The sequence below is a fragment of the Capricornis sumatraensis genome, chromosome 8, assembly GCF_032405125.1.
Source record: "Capricornis sumatraensis isolate serow.1 chromosome 8, serow.2, whole genome shotgun sequence".
Lineage (NCBI taxonomy): Eukaryota > Metazoa > Chordata > Mammalia > Artiodactyla > Bovidae > Capricornis > Capricornis sumatraensis.
In genome coordinates, this window is record NC_091076.1 from 3,239,321 (window position 1) to 3,255,581 (window position 16,261).

The 16,261-nt window shown below is 54.7% G+C and overlaps 1 protein-coding gene across 2 annotated transcripts in view; it reads left to right on the plus strand.

Annotated features, from left to right (window-relative positions):
- Positions 1–16,261, plus strand: part of SHANK2 (SH3 and multiple ankyrin repeat domains 2) — a 466,522-nt gene that overhangs the window by 183,192 nt on the left and 267,069 nt on the right. For both annotated transcript variants that reach the window (XM_068976951.1, XM_068976952.1), the window contains one exon: positions 3,024–3,137. In XM_068976951.1, the coding sequence (XP_068833052.1) occupies positions 3,024–3,137 (114 nt within the window). The remainder of the gene's footprint in view (positions 1–3,023; positions 3,138–16,261) is intronic.

The window sequence follows — 16,261 nt, forward strand, 5'->3', positions numbered from 1 at the left end:
GTCCTGCTGACCACCTGCAGCTTTCATGTTATTCACCTCTTTTCTGTTCAGCCCTACGAGGCGGGTCTTAATGTTCCCAGTGGACACTGAGTTCGTGCCCCTGGGAAAGTGCACCCCAGCATCTCTGAGCTGGGGGACGCCTGGGCACAGGGCACTGTCCTGCTCCTCCTGGTGATGATGGCCTGAAGTTCTGGTGCTGTAGATGCCCATGCCTATCCAGGACTGGGTGCAGAATGCGGGCGGGCCTGGGGCTCGGCTTTCTCAACCCAGAGGCCAGCCCCTCCCCTCAATCGGGTCCTTCCTTGGTGACCAGGCAGGGTGGGCTGGGGTGGGGGTGGGGGCCTGTTAACTTTGCCAGCCTAATCCAGCATAGGTGGTTATTATTGCTTTTCTCTTTACGAGGGAGGGTGCTTGTCTTTGAGGGACAAGGCTGGGCCTGGGGGCAGCTTTGGGGGCAGAGGCTTCCCTGGCACCTTCTCCAGCCAGTTCGTTTAGGCCTCTGGGAGCTGGCCAACCTGTAAAGGACAGTGAAGACTGTCGCTTCCCAGGTGTGACATGTTGACTTTTCAGTAACTTAGAACAAGAATTCATGCGTGAGCCCAACCCAGCTCCCTCTTCGCTGTACCACGGGCATGTGGCCTGGAGAGCCATTAAGCCCCTCCCCAGGATGTGGGTGGACAGACTGCCCAGAGTGCAGGCCCATGGTGAGGCCGGATGAGCCAGCAGACCTGGCTGCTGGACTCACTGAGGGACAGAAGTGAGTCCCTCCCTTAACACACAGCCTGGTCCAGACGGGACCCCGCACACATGCCCTCCCTGCCTCCTGCCCCAGGAAAGAGGACCCCCAGCTACCATTGCTGACCCAGAGACCCAGGACCAACCTGGGCCCTTTCTCCCTCCCTCGCCCACAGACTGTGGCTCCTCTGTCCCCCAAGGTTACTGGGAAGGGTCCCCGAGTGGACCGCGTCCTCCTACCCGTCTCCCAGCTCTAGAGTCAGCTGTCCACGGCCGGTCATTCTCTCTGCGATCTTGTACTAACAGTCACACCCAGAAGTGTGTTCTCTATACGGATTCTACATGGGTCTGGGTGTGTGGTCCCTGGAGGGGGCCAGAGGCAGGCAGAGCCAGTGATGGCCAGAGGTCCCTGCTGCGAGGTTAGTGTGTCCTTTTCACACCTGGGGCCGCTCTGAGCTGTGGAGCATTTTCCTACTCTGACAAGTGGAAAAAAGAGAGGCAGGCGTTCCAGGAGCTGCTGGGTGTCTCCTTGGACTGCCCCTCCTCCCCCAGACCTTCTACGACAGCACAGGGGCCTGCTCACAGCTGCCAAGAAGGAGGGCGGGCAGGCACTGGCCAGACAGCGCCCTGCGGCAGGCCCCTGTCCCCTGCCGGCCATCCAGGGCAGTGCTCTGAGATGACCCTCTCACGTCCAACCTGGGCCCCCGTGGTATACATCAGCCAGGCTGCACGGAGTGTGAGACCAGCACCAATTTTTGGAGAAAGTGGTCCGAGGGATTACCATCATCCTGGTCCGGCGGAGGGCTTGCCCGTCTCATTTGTTCAGGCCATTTATTCGAATTATCAGGCAAGGACTTTTAAGACCAATATTCTCTGTGCTGTTGACCTTCAAAACTCATGGGTCTAGGCATCCTTTATCTGGTCTCAGAGATTAAGATGAGGTCCGTGGTCATGGTCCCTCCTCCACAGCCTTGGGGCCTGGGGCTCCCGGGTAATTTACAGAAGCTTCAGACTTGCAGAGATTATACTGACCTTCTGAGGCACAGCCATGCTCTGAGGGAGCTGGGCATTGCTGGGGGGCGGGAAGAGCCCCCAGCCCAGCATCCCAGGCCTAGGAGACCAAGACCCTCCCCACCCTCACCACCGAGCTCTTATCCCTGACAACCCAAGCATTTGTCCAGGCAGTGCCTGGGCCCTCTTGTCTTTGGATTTGCATTGCTCACCTATGCTCAGCATTGGTCAAGTTTAAAAACAAATGTGCTTCATCCCCGTCTGAGGCCCTTGAGCACTCAGCACTGAGCCCAGGGAGGGGAACCCAGCACGCTCAGCCCTGCAGGCAGAGCAGCTGTGTCTGTCCCCTTTCTTACAGTGGCTCCCTGCTGCTTGTCAGTCAGTCAGTCCAGTTGCTCAGTAGTGTCCGACTCTTTGCGACCCCATGGGCTGTAGCACGCCAGGCCTCCCTGTCCATCACCAACTCCCGGAGCTTGCTCAAACTCATGTCCGTTGAATCGGTGATGCCATCCAACCAACTCATCCTCTGTTGTCCCCTTCTCCTCCTGCCTTCAATCTTTCCCAGCATCAGGGTCTTTTGCAATGAATCAGCTCTTAACATCAGGTGGTCAAAGTGTTGGAGCTTCAGCGTCAGCATCAGTCCTTCCATTGGATATTCAAGCCGTGTATATTGCCCCCTGCTGCTTGTAGCACCAGCATAATCCGTAGGTTCTTCATTAATAAACCAGCTGAAGGCCCGGGCCGCCCGTGTGGGGCATCGGCCAGCCCGCTTCAAGTCCAGGTGGTGTCTTGTAGCTGCCAGGCAGGCTGCTTCTCCATCTCCTGCTGTGAATTCTGTTTCATCAAACTAACTTAGAACATACTGTGAGCCTCGACTCTTATTCTCCCACCCCCAGCTCGGGACCTCATGGTTCCTTCTCTTCATCAGGGTGGCCTGTCCCCCGACTCTGACTCTTGAAATAACTGATGATGAGGACTTGGAGGCCCCCAAACTCCCATCTCAACTGGGACCCAAGGGACAGGACACAGGGGTCACATGCCTTGTGCTGCAAGATACGAGGACGCCGGGATGCCCCATGCGTGCATCCTCGCACCCAGGCCTAGCAGGCAGAGGGGCTCAGAGGCTCCGCACTGCCCCTTCCGAGGGACGCTTTGCCAGGCCCCTGGTCCCCCGCTGAAGGGGGCGTGGTCAGCCGCCAAATAGAGCAGAACCGCCCGCCCTTCACGGCCTCATCCCCCAAGCCCCGCCCACTAACCCCACTGCTTTCCATGTGCAGTTCTGAGCATCGGCGAAGGTGGCTTCTGGGAAGGCAGCGCCCGTGGCCACATCGGATGGTTCCCCGCAGAGTGTGTGGAGGAGGTCCACTGCAAGCCCCGGGACAGCCAGGCAGGTAAGCGGACCCCGCCCTTGTGGTCCACCTCTTCTGGGCCTGGGGTCGGCATGGTGGCGATGTCCAGTGCGCGGCAGGTACTCGCAGGAGGACATCTCTGATCCTCTGAGCGGTGGACGCCATCCCGCCGGCTTTTGTTCGAACCAGGAACCGGTGCGGCGGGGAGGAGCGGCCGGAAGCTTGTAGTTAAAATGCCGCTCAGTGCACTTGCCAGGAAACTTGGACCATGCGTTCGAGCCATTGGAAAAAGGCTTCGGGGGGTTGATTGAATGCTTGAAACTATTCTATCGATCTCTCACGCCAACTTTCATAACAAGCAGCTTTGCATTTCCCACCGGCTTCTGCCAGGCCCTCCCTGAGGACTTGAGGTTTGATGTCTCAATGAAAACTGCTAGAAGGAGGTTGGTGCTCACCGAAGCAAGTCATTCCAGCCCCTCCCCAAACTCCCAGGTACAGCTCTGACACCCGCCCTGAATGTGGTTGCCAAAAGAATGAGTGGATTAAAATGTTAAGAGGACTCCACTTATATAAAAGAGTGCTGAGAAAAAATGGATGCGCTGGAGCCACGCAGAGCAGCGGTTCCTTGTAAGAGCCTGGTCAACATGCGCCCTGCCCACTTCTGGTAGAATCCCAGTCTTGGGACGCACGTGGCAGGGGTAGCCACGCTTGCTTTGCAGCCAGGAGCTTTGCTGCGTCTGTGGCAGTCTGGTGGCCCTGACCCATTTGAGGTTCCCAGTCCAGCTCTAGCTGGGCCAGCCTGACCGGGAAATTAGCTGTCCTGAACAGGCAAGCACGGAAAAGCGGGATGTGTCTTCGGTCTGCGGTCATGGAGGGCGCCCAGCTGGTTCCCTTTCTGAGAATGGGATTCTGTGAGCGTGTCAGTCTGTGCCAAGCTTCCCACAGTCCTGCTCAGGTTAAACCCAGATGGGGATGGTCACCTTTGCTGTCTTGTAAGGTTGTCGAGTCAAGAGCTGTCACTCACTCGACCCTGAAAGGGAAGGCTGGTTATGCTAGGCCAGGTGGACTGGTGGTCAGCAGGCAGATGGGAGCATGTTTTCATGGGTTTGGCGATGATATTCTGAGCCCCTGGTACAGGCTGGACTTCCTGACCCTTCCAGTGCCCAGCACCCGCTGGCCCACACCTGTGCTCTCCTGTGAGCAGCTGCCCAGCCTCTCTGGTCTGGGAAGGGCAAGGCTGCAGCCTGTGAGCTTGACCTGCCTTTCCAGGTTGCTGGACACCTCGCCCCTCCCCTCCTGACCGGGAGGAAATCCAGCCCTCCCTCTCTCCCGCAGTTAACAGCTTCAGTGCCACTGCTTTTCTGCTCCCATGCTTCCACCGGAAGACTCAGGCATGTGGGTGCCTGGTATTGCTGGCAATTTCACACCTGGACGGAAGAGCCCAGAGCAACCACGTGTGAGGGTCATTTGGGCCTTCTTGCTCCCTGCGTCCTCCAGAAAATACCAGCTTCCTGGAGGGAGGGAGGGTTGTTGTTCAGTTGCCCAGTCGTCTCCAGCTGTTTGTGACCCCATGGACAGCGGCAGGCCAGGCTCCCCTTCCTTCACTCTCTCCTGGACATTGCTCAAATTTATGTTCATAGAGTCAATGATGCCATCCAACCATCTCATCTGCTGTTGCCCCCTTCTCCTCCTGCCCTCAGTCTTTCCCAGCATCAAGGTTTTTTCCAGTGAGTCAGCTCTTGGCATCAGGTGGCCAAAGTCCTGGAGCTCCAGCTTCAGCATCAGTCCTTCCAATCCATGCTACATGTGGATAATCATAATAGTGTGTGATCCACACTATGGTTAAGGATCTTAGGAGCTGGACATTTTTTCCACGAACGTGGTGGCTTCAAACACATGTGTGATAGCCTGTGGTTCGGGAGGTCAGGAGTGCAGTGGAGGGGAGGGTGGTGTCGTGGTGGTGTCAGCTGGGCTGTGTTGCTTTGTGGGACCTCTAGGGGACGGTCCATTTTCTTGCCTTTTCCAGGTTCCGGAGGCCACCGCATCCCTTGACTGGTGGTCCCTCCTCCGTCCTCAAACCCCCCAGTTGTGGGCCAGGCCTCAGGCTGTTCGTCTCTGGCCCTCGCTTTGCCTCCTTTCCTCCACTTTTCAGAACTCAGAGGAGCCTGGTGGGCTGCCACCCACGGGGTTGCAGAGTCAGACGTGACTGAGCGACTGTCACTTTTCACTTCACTTCGGGTGGGGAGACCAGAGTGGCTCCTGTTGAGTTCTCTTTGCCTTAGGCTTCCTGAGACTGCGACTTAGCGCCATCTTTTATAAAGGTGATGGCTTCCATGCAGTAAAAATGGCCACGTAGTAGCAGAGTTCAGTGCGTTTGGACAAATGTGTACACCTGTGTCTCCAACTGCAATCAAGAAAACATGTCCATCGTCCCAGAACAGTCTCTCTGGCTGCTTTCCCGCCACCTACCTGCCAACCAGAGGCAACCCTGGTTCTGATTCTTTCGCCAAAACCAAACTTGGGTCCACTCACCCAACTTGCAGCACAGCCAACCTACTGACACCAGGCTGTGGTGAGGGAAAATGCAGCGTTTATTGCAAGGTGTCACAAAGCAGGGAGAACGGGCAGCTCAAGTTCAAAAGCCCCACGTGCGAGGGAGAGGGGTGTGGGGGGCGTGGCCAGCCCATGTGCAGCTCTCTGATTGGCTGGTGGTGAGGCAATAGCCTGATGTTTCTGGAATCTCAACCATCAACTTTACGGCTTGGTGCACTCCAGGGTCTGTGTGCTTGTAGGCAGCATGCAGTTAACTTCTTCCGCCTGGTGGGGGTTTTAGCATCTGCAAAACAGCTCAAGAGTGTGGCTCAGAAAATCGTCTATAGCCCTTGAGGAGGAACTGAAGGTCCTTGACTTTGTTTTACGGCAAAACTATTATTATTCTGTCTGGCTTGACTGTTTCCCTTTGGGTTTTGTATTTATCTGATTAAATTTGCGCTTTGGAACTTGGGGAAGGCCTGGAAAGGTAAAGCTTTTCTACAAACAAGAGGCAAGGTACGTGGGGGTGGGGGTCTATCTCCAGGACGTCCCCACAGGGTTCTCAGTTTTAGCTTGCCACCAGAGATCAGGGTAGCCTGCGGTTGCTTCAGAGCTGGAACTCACAGCACGCACTCCTGAGCCCGGCGTGTTTCACGCTGCTGGATGCCATTGCAGGGGTGTAAGTCAGGGCTCTGTAAACGGTGTTGTCTGTGAGTGTTGCATTGTATATTCATGCCCCAGGATGTTTCTGCGTGCTCCAGGTAATGGACTTTTGGTTAGATGTCTTTTCCTTTCTCTTGGGGAAGCACCTAGGGCCACAGATAGGAGTGTGTCTAATTTTATAAGAGACTGCCAAACAGTTGTCCAAACTACTGTGCCATCTAGTATTCCAGCCAGCCGTGTGTGAGCGTTCCAGTGGCTCTACTTCTCAGCAACATTGGGCAATGTCAGTCTAGTTTCAGCCATTCAGATGGGTGTGGAGAATATCTTACTGTAGGTATAAGTTGCGTTGTTCTGATGACTAATGTGATTCAACACCACATAGGTCCATATAGTCAAACCTATGATTTTTCCAGTAGTTATGTATGGATGTGAGAGTTGGACCATAAAGAAGGCTGAACAATGAAAAATTGATGCTTTCAAATTGTGGTGTTGGAGAACACTCTTGAGCATCCCTTGGACTGCCAGGAAATCAAACCAGTCAATCCTGAGGGAAATTAGCCCTAAATATCCACTGGAAGGACTGATGCTGAAGCTCCAATACTTTGGTCATCTGTTGAAAAGAGCCAACTTGTTGGAAAAGGCCCTGATGCTGGGAAAGATTGAAGGCAAAAGGAGAAGGGGGTGGCAGAGGATGAGATGGTTAGATAGTGTCACTGAATCAGTGGACATGAATTTGAGCAAACTCTTGGGGATAGTAGAGGACAGAAGAGGCTGCAGGAATGGTGTGCTGCAGTCCATGGGGTCACAGAGTCGGACACGACTTAGTAACTGAGCAACAAGTGCTTACTTACCTTACTTATAGCTTCTCTTGCAAAGTATCGGTTCAAGCATTCTGTCCATTTTTAACTGGGCTCTATCTTGCCGTCACCAGCTTAGAGGAGTCCTCTACAGATTCTGGGATCGGTCCTCGATCAGGTGTCTGTTGCAAAGACTTTTCCCCATCTGTGATAGCGTTTTTATTTTCTGTGTCTGTTAACAAGTGGAAAGTTCTTTAAAATTTTAAATGAAGTCCAATTTCTCCATTCTTTTTTTTCACAATTAGCACTTTTTATAGCGCCTGTTTTTTAATGTTGAAAATTATGTTGAGTATACATAGAATCCAGAAGACAGGAGAAGATATTTTTTAAATGTTTCCATGCAGCAAGCTGCTTCTGCACAGAGTTGGCTGGCTTGAGCCCTGAGAAGCTTTCTCTTTGGTGTAGGACCACTTTTATATTGGTCTTTGGTGGTGGTTCAGTGGTAAAGAACCAGCCTGCCAATGCAGGAGATGCGGGTTGGGAAGATCCCCTGGAGGAGGAAATAGCAAACTGCTCCAGTATTCTTGCCTGGGAAATCCCATGGACAGAGGAGCCTGGTGGGCTACAGTCCATGGGGTCACAAAGAGTCAGACATGACTGAGTGATTAAACAACACTTTTGTATATTGTAAAGCGAACATGTTGCTACAAATCTCACCCACATGCACTAAGCAACAGGCAAATGTTTCGGGGAAGGAACGGCGCGATGGAGAACCCTACTTAAGGCACTTTTTGCCTGTGAGCAGGACCAACTGATTTCTTGTCACCTAATGACAAAGACCAGAAGCCAAGGGTAGCCAATGGCAGACTGAAACGGTGGCCTTGGGTCGTTGGGTGGTTTGTTGATATTTAATATAAGCTCCACTCAGTTCCATGAAGAGTTTGGTGGTTTATTTCTCTCACAAGTGACGCACTTGCTCATCTTGACCTTGCTTCTGACGTCTTAAGACTGTGTGTGTTTCCAGCAGACTCTTCTCCGTGGTATCTTGTCTGGGCGGGGGCTGAGCCCTGCATTCGGGCAGCCCCCCAGGGGGTGCCCAGCGCGAGATCCCGACTAATCCCCATGCGCGTCCACCTGGAGTGATGGGGACTCGGGGGAAGCCCTGGCTCCTTCTCAGTCCCCCTGGCTCCCGGCTGGCTCCTCCCTCAGGGGAGCACGGCTCTGCGTGGGTTTCTTCACCTGAGAAGGACATGAAGGCTCCAGGTGATGCATGTGCAGCATCGGAGGGGGAGCAGGGTTGTAGGAGGTCTTGTTTCGATGCGGGAGAGACGGAGGTGTGTCCCGATTTGTACAGACACACCTGTTTGCGTGCATCAGCCCAGAGAGTTGACAACAAGGTGCTTGGGTAGTGATGTAACTGTGCAGTGTGTGTGTGGAGGACGGCGCTTTGGAGGACATGGACAGTTAATTAGGTACATGCCCGACCCCTACACCCATCACACATTTATTGTACAGAGTCAGTGCCCCAGTAGCGACGATGGCATGCCAACCCCTTCGATGCTCTGAGGGCACGTGGTACTCTGGACGGCGGGAGTGGATCCGTATCGTGATGGCTCCCCTCACCTCCCCCCAGCCCCTGTGGGTCTTGGTCTAACCGCCCCTCCCCCCTGCATTCCAGAGGTGGCCCAGGTGACCGCAGGAGGACTGGCCGGCTCTGGGATCCATGAGGAGCCCACCCCACCAGAGCTGGAAAAAGCCGGCAGGAAAGAATTGATTCTGTGTTGTTAGCCTTGGCATTGACGGGCTGCTCTTCACCCCAGCTCTGTTTCTACTTGGCACTTATCCTGGTCTCACGGCCCTGCCCCACTGCTGCCGACGCCTCAGAGTCCCCTCACCCTTAGGGGTCGCTTGGGCCGTGGTGCAGACCCGTGCCCTGGGTTCTTTTCCAGGGCGGCAGGAGGCCCAGCCCATTGGGGGCTCCTCTGCTGACAGCAAGACCCCTGCTCTTTGACCCCCCCACCCGGAAGCTGGACGATCCCTGAGGCAGACGGGGTGTTTGAGCATTTGTTTCCTTGCTCCCAGTAAACGGAAGTCCAGGCAATCTCTGGTTTCAGCTGCTGTGATCTGGTGGGAATAATGCCAAGGCCACGGCTGGTCACTGTCAGCACGAGATCCTGCCTGCAGAAGGTGTGAGATGGAGCCCCTGGAGCCCCCAAACCCCTGGGGCTTCTCTGGACCCCCAGTGCCCTCCAGAGACCTCCCTGTTCCCCACCACAGGCCTCAGGCCTGCCCTGGGCTCACCCCAAACTTTCAGTTGCCATCTTAAGCCTCCTCAGGTTTGAGGGTGGGATGGTGAGCAGATGTGGGGCCTAGCACCCCAGGCCCAGGTCCCCCCTTCAGTCTGTCTTGGCACAGAAGCCCCCGCGTGCAGCAGCATGCCCTGAGGTCCTCCCTGCCACCCCATCAGGCCCACAGCCTGGGGCCACCCTGGGATCTGGGCTGAGCCAGTCGAATGCGATCTGGGCTGACCTGGGCGGAAACCTCCTGCGTGCCGGCGGTTTTCTTCTCCAGGCAGCTCACCTCTCAGCCTGGTCCTCGGCTCCCTGGGCTCCGTCCTCCTCGGTCCTCGTCCAGCAGAGAGGTTTTGACAGGAGATGGAGTCTCCCTACCTCCTCAGCAAACATCCCAGGCCTGGCCCTGGTTAGGTTGACTTGGGTCATCCGTAGTCCCCCACCCCGGAATCAGTCACTGAGGCTGGGGTGGGTGAGTGTGATCGCATGCCAGGCCTGGGCAGGGCTGAGGGAAGGGGGGTGTGCCCGGGCCAGTTGTGTGCTCCACCAGCCAAGGGGCTCCACGTGCTCAGCCGCAGCCACCCCTTCAGCTGAGAGGCCACAGCCTCTGGGCTCTCTGACCAGGAGAGGAGGCCATGGCATGACCAACTTCCCCCGGGAGACGAGGCGGGAGCGGCTCTGGGTGTGGTTCTGGGTACGACCACAGGGGCAGGGCCCAGTGCAGTCCCGCTTAAACAGACGCCCCATTAGTCACGGAGCGTGTGAACCGTCTGCAACATGCCACAGTGGGCACAGTCAGCTCCAAAATAGAATGTTTTTGTTATCTTTAGAACATTTAAAAATATAGGCAAATGACTCTATTAGCACAACTGTAATCCAAAATATTAATAAGCGACGAGAGAGCCGGCTTCCAGTTACTAGCTGTTCCCTAACGGAGAATAAAACAAACATGGGGACTCATTGTCCTGGCTGCTAATGATTGTGTTTTTGTTAAACAACCGTGGCAGAAGCACACAGCCTCCCCCACCCCCCACCGCCCTCTTTCTTTTACGCCATTTTATTAAAATATACTTGGAGCCTCGCCGCCTGGGTATGTGTGCGTTGACTCCAGGCAGCTGCTCTGTGTTTTAAATACCAGTTTCCACGCTCGGGCTCGCCCCCAAAATAGAGCTCTGCCAGGTCTGCCTGCTTCCATCAGGAGGATTCAGCCCTCCATGTCACCCTGGGACCCAAGCCCTCTCCCGTCCCCGCAGTGGTGGTGGCCGGCCCTTGGTTACCGTGGCAACCTGCTGACGTGGGTACCAGCCCTGCCCTCCTCCACGGCCCCTCCTGGCCCCACAGGACGTGGTGTCTCCAGCTCTGTCCACAGTTCCCTCGGCCTCCTTGCACAGTGGTGGTCCCTACAGGCCAGGCTTCTGGGGTTGGGGGGCAGGGAGCAGGGTGGGTGACAACTCTTGCTTCCACCCTGGGCCTCCTGTGTGGATGGCAGTGGGCAGAGAAGGGCTGCTGTGACAAAATGCCACAGACCAAGGGGGCTTAAACAGCAGCTGTTTATCTTTCTGAGTTCTGGAGGCGGGACTCCGAGGGCCAGGTGCGGGCAGGGTGGGTTCCTCCTGAGGCTCCTCTCCTCGGCAAGCCGGTGGCCTTCTTCTCCCCACGTCCTCACGTGGCCTTCATGCCGGCACATCCCTGGTGTTGCCCCTCTTCTCACAAGCACACCGATTCTGTTGGGTGAGGGTCCACCGTTATGACCTCATTTAACTCTAATTATCTCCTTAAAGACCCTGTTTCCAAATGCAGTCATATTGAGGATTAGGGCTTCGACCTGTGAGACAGGTTCAGGTCCCCTGTGAGACCTGGGGACACCGTTCAGTCTGTGCTGATGGTGAAGACTGGTATTCACGAGCTGTGCTCTGCTCCGCATGGGACTCTCTACAGACACCTTCCTGCTCCCCTTCTTGCTGTACAAACCCGTCCCTGTGGGGCCGTTCCATTATCTGAGTTTCGAGGACAGCAGCTGTGCCGTCTTGTCTCGAGACTGTTACCTGCTCAGGTTGCAAGCTGACCCACCAGCATTTGGAAATCTCTCAGGGCCAGGCCCAGGGCCGTCCTCTGCTCTGGGGCAGATAAAATCTGTGTACCTGGTGCCAGCCAAGGGCATGGAAGGAGTGGGCCTGTGAGTTAGTTTGTAAATATGATTTGTAAGGTGAGTTGACCGAGGTGTATTACCCTTCCACGAGGGCAGAGAACCAGGGGGATACAAGTAGCTCATAGTGGCATTCCCCATATAGGATGTGAGGTCTGGAATGGACCACGTGCTGAGAAAGTACTTCTGAGATGGGTGAGTAGATGAGGGAGGGGCTTTAAATGGACAGGTGGGTGAGAGTTTGACTGGATGGATGGATGGGTGAATGGACATGTGGGTGAAGGTTTGGCTGGTCGGGTGGATGGGTAAATGGCTGGCTGGCTGGCTGGATGGGTGGGTGGGTAGGTGGATGGATGGGTGGATGAATGGATGGATTGATAGATGAACAGATGGATGGGTGGATGTGTGGAGAGGTTGGATGGATGGGTGAATGAACACGTGGGTGAAGGTTTGGGTGGATGGGTGAATGGATGAGTGGGTGAGTGGATGTGTGGATGAGTTGATGGATGTGTGGATGGATGGATGGGTGGATGTGTGAATGGATGTGTGAATGGGTGGATGTGTGGACAGATTGGATGGGTGGATGGACACGTGGGTGAAGGTTTGGGTGGATGGGTGAATGGATGGATGGATGAGTGGGTGGGTGGATGTGTGGATGGATGGATACATGGGTAGGTCGATGGATGAGTGGATGAATGGATGGATGAGTGGATGTGTGGAGAGACTGGATGGTTGGATTGATGGGTGGGTGGGTGGATATGTGGATGGATGGAGAGATGGATGGATGGGTGGATGTGTGGATGGATTGATGGATGGATGGGAGGATGGTAGATGTTGCATGAGGATGGTATCGATCCATTCTCCCTCTCATACACAGCTCATCTCAGTTCCAGTGATGGAGCTTCTCTCACTTTAAACCTCTCCCTCTCTACTGAATGAGATCTCTTTAAAACCATCGAGTTTGTGGACCACAGGGAAGGTGGTGGGCTACTCTGAGACCTAAGGAAGTACCAGCACTCCAGGCAGCAGTGTCTTCGAGTCTGGCTCCTGGAGATTGCGCAGGGAGTGGTCCCTTCAACTGACCCAAAGTCAGTGATCTCTGTCTCTGCCTGCCCTGCCTCACCCCAAATATAGGGAGCTGGACCTCCCTCCCCCTGCAGAGCTGGCAGAATGGCACTGGGGCTTGGGCACCCTGTTTAGGTAACTGGCTGTCCCATCCTCATCATCCATGAGTGATGGGCTCTTAAGTGCCCCAGAAGATGGTGTTGTCATGCCCGGCAAGAGGCAGGATGCTCCCAGGTTGTGCAGGCAGCCCTGAGCCACCATCTGTCATTCTAGAGAGGACAGGCCTGCAGTCTCTCCCTCCTAGGCCGGGAGCTCCCCTCTAGCTGGGGCACAGACAGGAGCCAAGGGCCACCCCGCCGAGTGAGCCGTGGCTCATTTTGGAGAACGAAAGCCATCAGATGGTGCTCTGTTATTGAGTTAGGATGTTGTTTTTGGCTCTGCTGAAATAGACGATAGGAAACAGATCCGGGGATAATGAATAAACATTGGCTTATGGGGGCTGCATGCTGGGAAAGATGAAATCTCACATTGGCAGATTACATGGAAGACATGCATATGTAAGGAGACACGGAAGGGCCAGCTCCTGCTCCCGCAAATCGTGGCGCCAAGGAAAGCATCTGGGAGGACTCTCTGTGTGTCCCCTGTGCCTAGCCAGGCGGGGTCTGGGGGCGTGGGGGAGCCAGGAGGAGGAGGAGGAGCCCGGGGTCCCGGGGGACCTGGCCCCGGGCAGCCAAGGAGACAGGGCGGGAAGTGGCTGCTTGGGAATCACTCACAGACATAAACCAACAGTCACCCTCATCGTCAGCAAATGCAGCTTCCAGAAGCTTCCAAGTGGTTCATCAAGGAACTTCTCTGACGGGTCCAGTGGTTAGGACCCATGCTTCTACTGCAGTGGACGCGGATTCGGTCCCTGGTCAGGAAAGTAGGATCCCACATGCCATATGGTACAGCAGAAAAAAAAAATGTGGTTAATCAAACCAGGTTATAAGATTAGTGCTGGACGGCCAACTCTTTCCTGTCTCGGCTTACTTCCCTCTATGAGCTAGAGGACTTCAGACGTGGCACCTTGCTTTCTGTCTCCTTAAATTGTGATGAACTTCTCAAACCGTAAGATTTACCCTTTTCAAGCATAGAATTCAGTGGGCTTAGTTTATTCACAAGATGTGCAGACATCACCACTAATTCCAGAACGTTTGATCATTGCAAAAAGAAACTCGTTCCGTTAACAAGCATTCCCCATCCCCCACTTCTTCCCTCGGCCCCCGGGGACCATTCATTTAGTCTCTGTCTCCATGGATTTGCCCATCCTGGACATTTCCTACAAGTGAAAGATGCCTGTATGTGGTCCTTGGTGGCCGGCTTGCTTTCGCTTAATGTTATCAGGGCTCATCGTATTGCAGCCTGTGTCTCAATTTCATATCTTGTTCGGGTTGAGTAATACTCCCTTGTGAATATAGACATCGTTTTGTTGATCCATCCATCAGTTGGTGGACATTTGGGTTTCTGTTTCTTGGCTTTAGCAAGTGCTGCGGTTCATGAGGTCGCGAAGAGTCGGACACGACTGAGCGACTGAACTGAACTGAGCTGAGCTGCTATGAATGGGCTTCCCAGGTGGCTCAGTGGTAAAGAACTTGCCTGCCAATGCAGGAGACGTGTAAGAGATGCTGGTTCGATCCCTGGGCCAGGAAGATCCCCTGGAGGAGGGCACAGCATCCCACTCCAGTGTTCTTGCCTGGAGAATCCCATGGACAGAGGAGCCTGGCAGGCTGCAGTCCATGGGGTCGCAGAGTCGGACACGGCTGAAGCGACTTAGCACGCATGCACTGCTAGGAATGTTCGTGCACGGGTTTTTGTTTGAATACTTGTTTTCAGTTCTTTGGGGCACACTTAGGAGTGGGGTTGCTGGGTCATGTGGTAGCTCTGTTTCACCTTTTGAGAAATTCCCAGACCGTCCTCCATTTTCCATTCCCTCAAGTGGGATATGAGAGTTCTGATTTCTCCACATCCTTGCCAACACCTATTTTCCGGTTTTTTTTTTTTTTTTTTCATGATCTCCATCCTAGTGAGTGTGAGGTGGTATCTCGCTGTGGTTTCCACTTGCATTTCCCTGGTGACCAGAGATGCTGAGCATCTTTTTTCGTCTTTTCTCGTGCTTACTGACCATTTGCGTATAATCATTGGAGGGGTGTTCGCTGTTGAAATTAACATGTTTATCATCCTCGTCGTCTTTCCTGATAGCTTGGTAAAGAGTCCATCTGCAATTCAGGAGACCCCGGTTTGATCCCTGCACTAGGAAGATCCCCTGGAGAAGGGAACGGCTAGCCACTCCAGTATTCTGGCCTGGAGAATTCCATGGACGGGGTCGCAAAGAGTCGGACACGACTGAGCGACTTTCACTTCACTTCACTTCCTACACATCATGTTTGTGCCGGCAGTGAATTTTGGAAACACAGAAAGGTATAAAAGAGAAAATAAAATGCACTCATAATCCTACCCCCATGTTGATAATCACCAGTCAGTCCTTCTTTGAGTATAAAGCCTAGTACACAAAATTGAATGCATCCTTTAAACTTCTGGATCTTACCTTTGCTCTTTCCCAAGTGGCAAAGGATGTGGTGTCATGGACTGAAAGTATTCTTCAGAAGCACTGTTTCCAGAGGCTCTGGCGCTGTCCTGGAGGAACCACTGGTACACAGATTGCATCACTGATGTCACCGACGTGACATTGACATGACATTGGGCACCCAGCTGCCCGCTTTGCCATTGCAGGGAGCACTTCAGTGAGCAGCCTCTCAAGTTAGAGCTTCCGTGTGCAATCTGCTTGAGTCGGCCCGCCCAGGCACTCCCCACAGCGGCAAAGCCACCTCCTTTCCGTCTTCAGCCCTAGAATGGCGCTGACGTCTGGGACAGACTTCTGGCTGCCTCCCATCTGTCTCCTCCAGGGAGTCCCCGAGTTTCCTCCCTGGGTGCAGCTCTCAGCGGCTCCCTAGAGACAAGAGCTGCCCACAGCCCTCAGGGCAGGGGGCTTGGGGACCCTGCCTCTCCGCAGACCAGCAGGGGGTGTCTTCATGGGCAGGCCACGCCCTCCGGTGCCCGGGCAGCATGCTTCTCTTACGCCCTCAAGTCACCGTCCTGGAATTCTCAGTTATTTTTGCACCACCCCATTTCCATTCTGTACTGGGTCCCGAAACGTTCAGAGCGGCTCTGCTGACCTGGAGGTGCCAGGTTACGCTTGAGGACACACGTCCCGTGCTCACAGTCAGAGGTCTTCACCCTCCAGGGCGTTGCCAGCTTTAAACAAGCACACTTTGTTTTGAAAACTCACAGGGTTTCCTAATTCCTGATGGCACAGGCCGGGTGGCTTGGGAGTATTTCCTGTAGCTCAGCTGAAGCTTCAATTTGGGATTTGGCATTATTTATGCAACTGCCAAAGCATGAGGATGGGGCTCTAACCTCTGGCGGTGGCCGAGCTGACCACACTGGGCCAGGCTCGCCACCTGCCAGGATGGGCGCGGGCTGGTGTCCTCTCCCGCCCAGGCGGCCGAAGCCCGCGGTGCCTCCGCCCTGGCTCCAGTGCGCCCCTGCGGCGGGAGCCCCTGCCTCTAGGTTGTTTCGATTAGAGATTCATGCTGTGCAGTCACTGCCAAATGTAGCCGGATCCCCCAGGAGCGT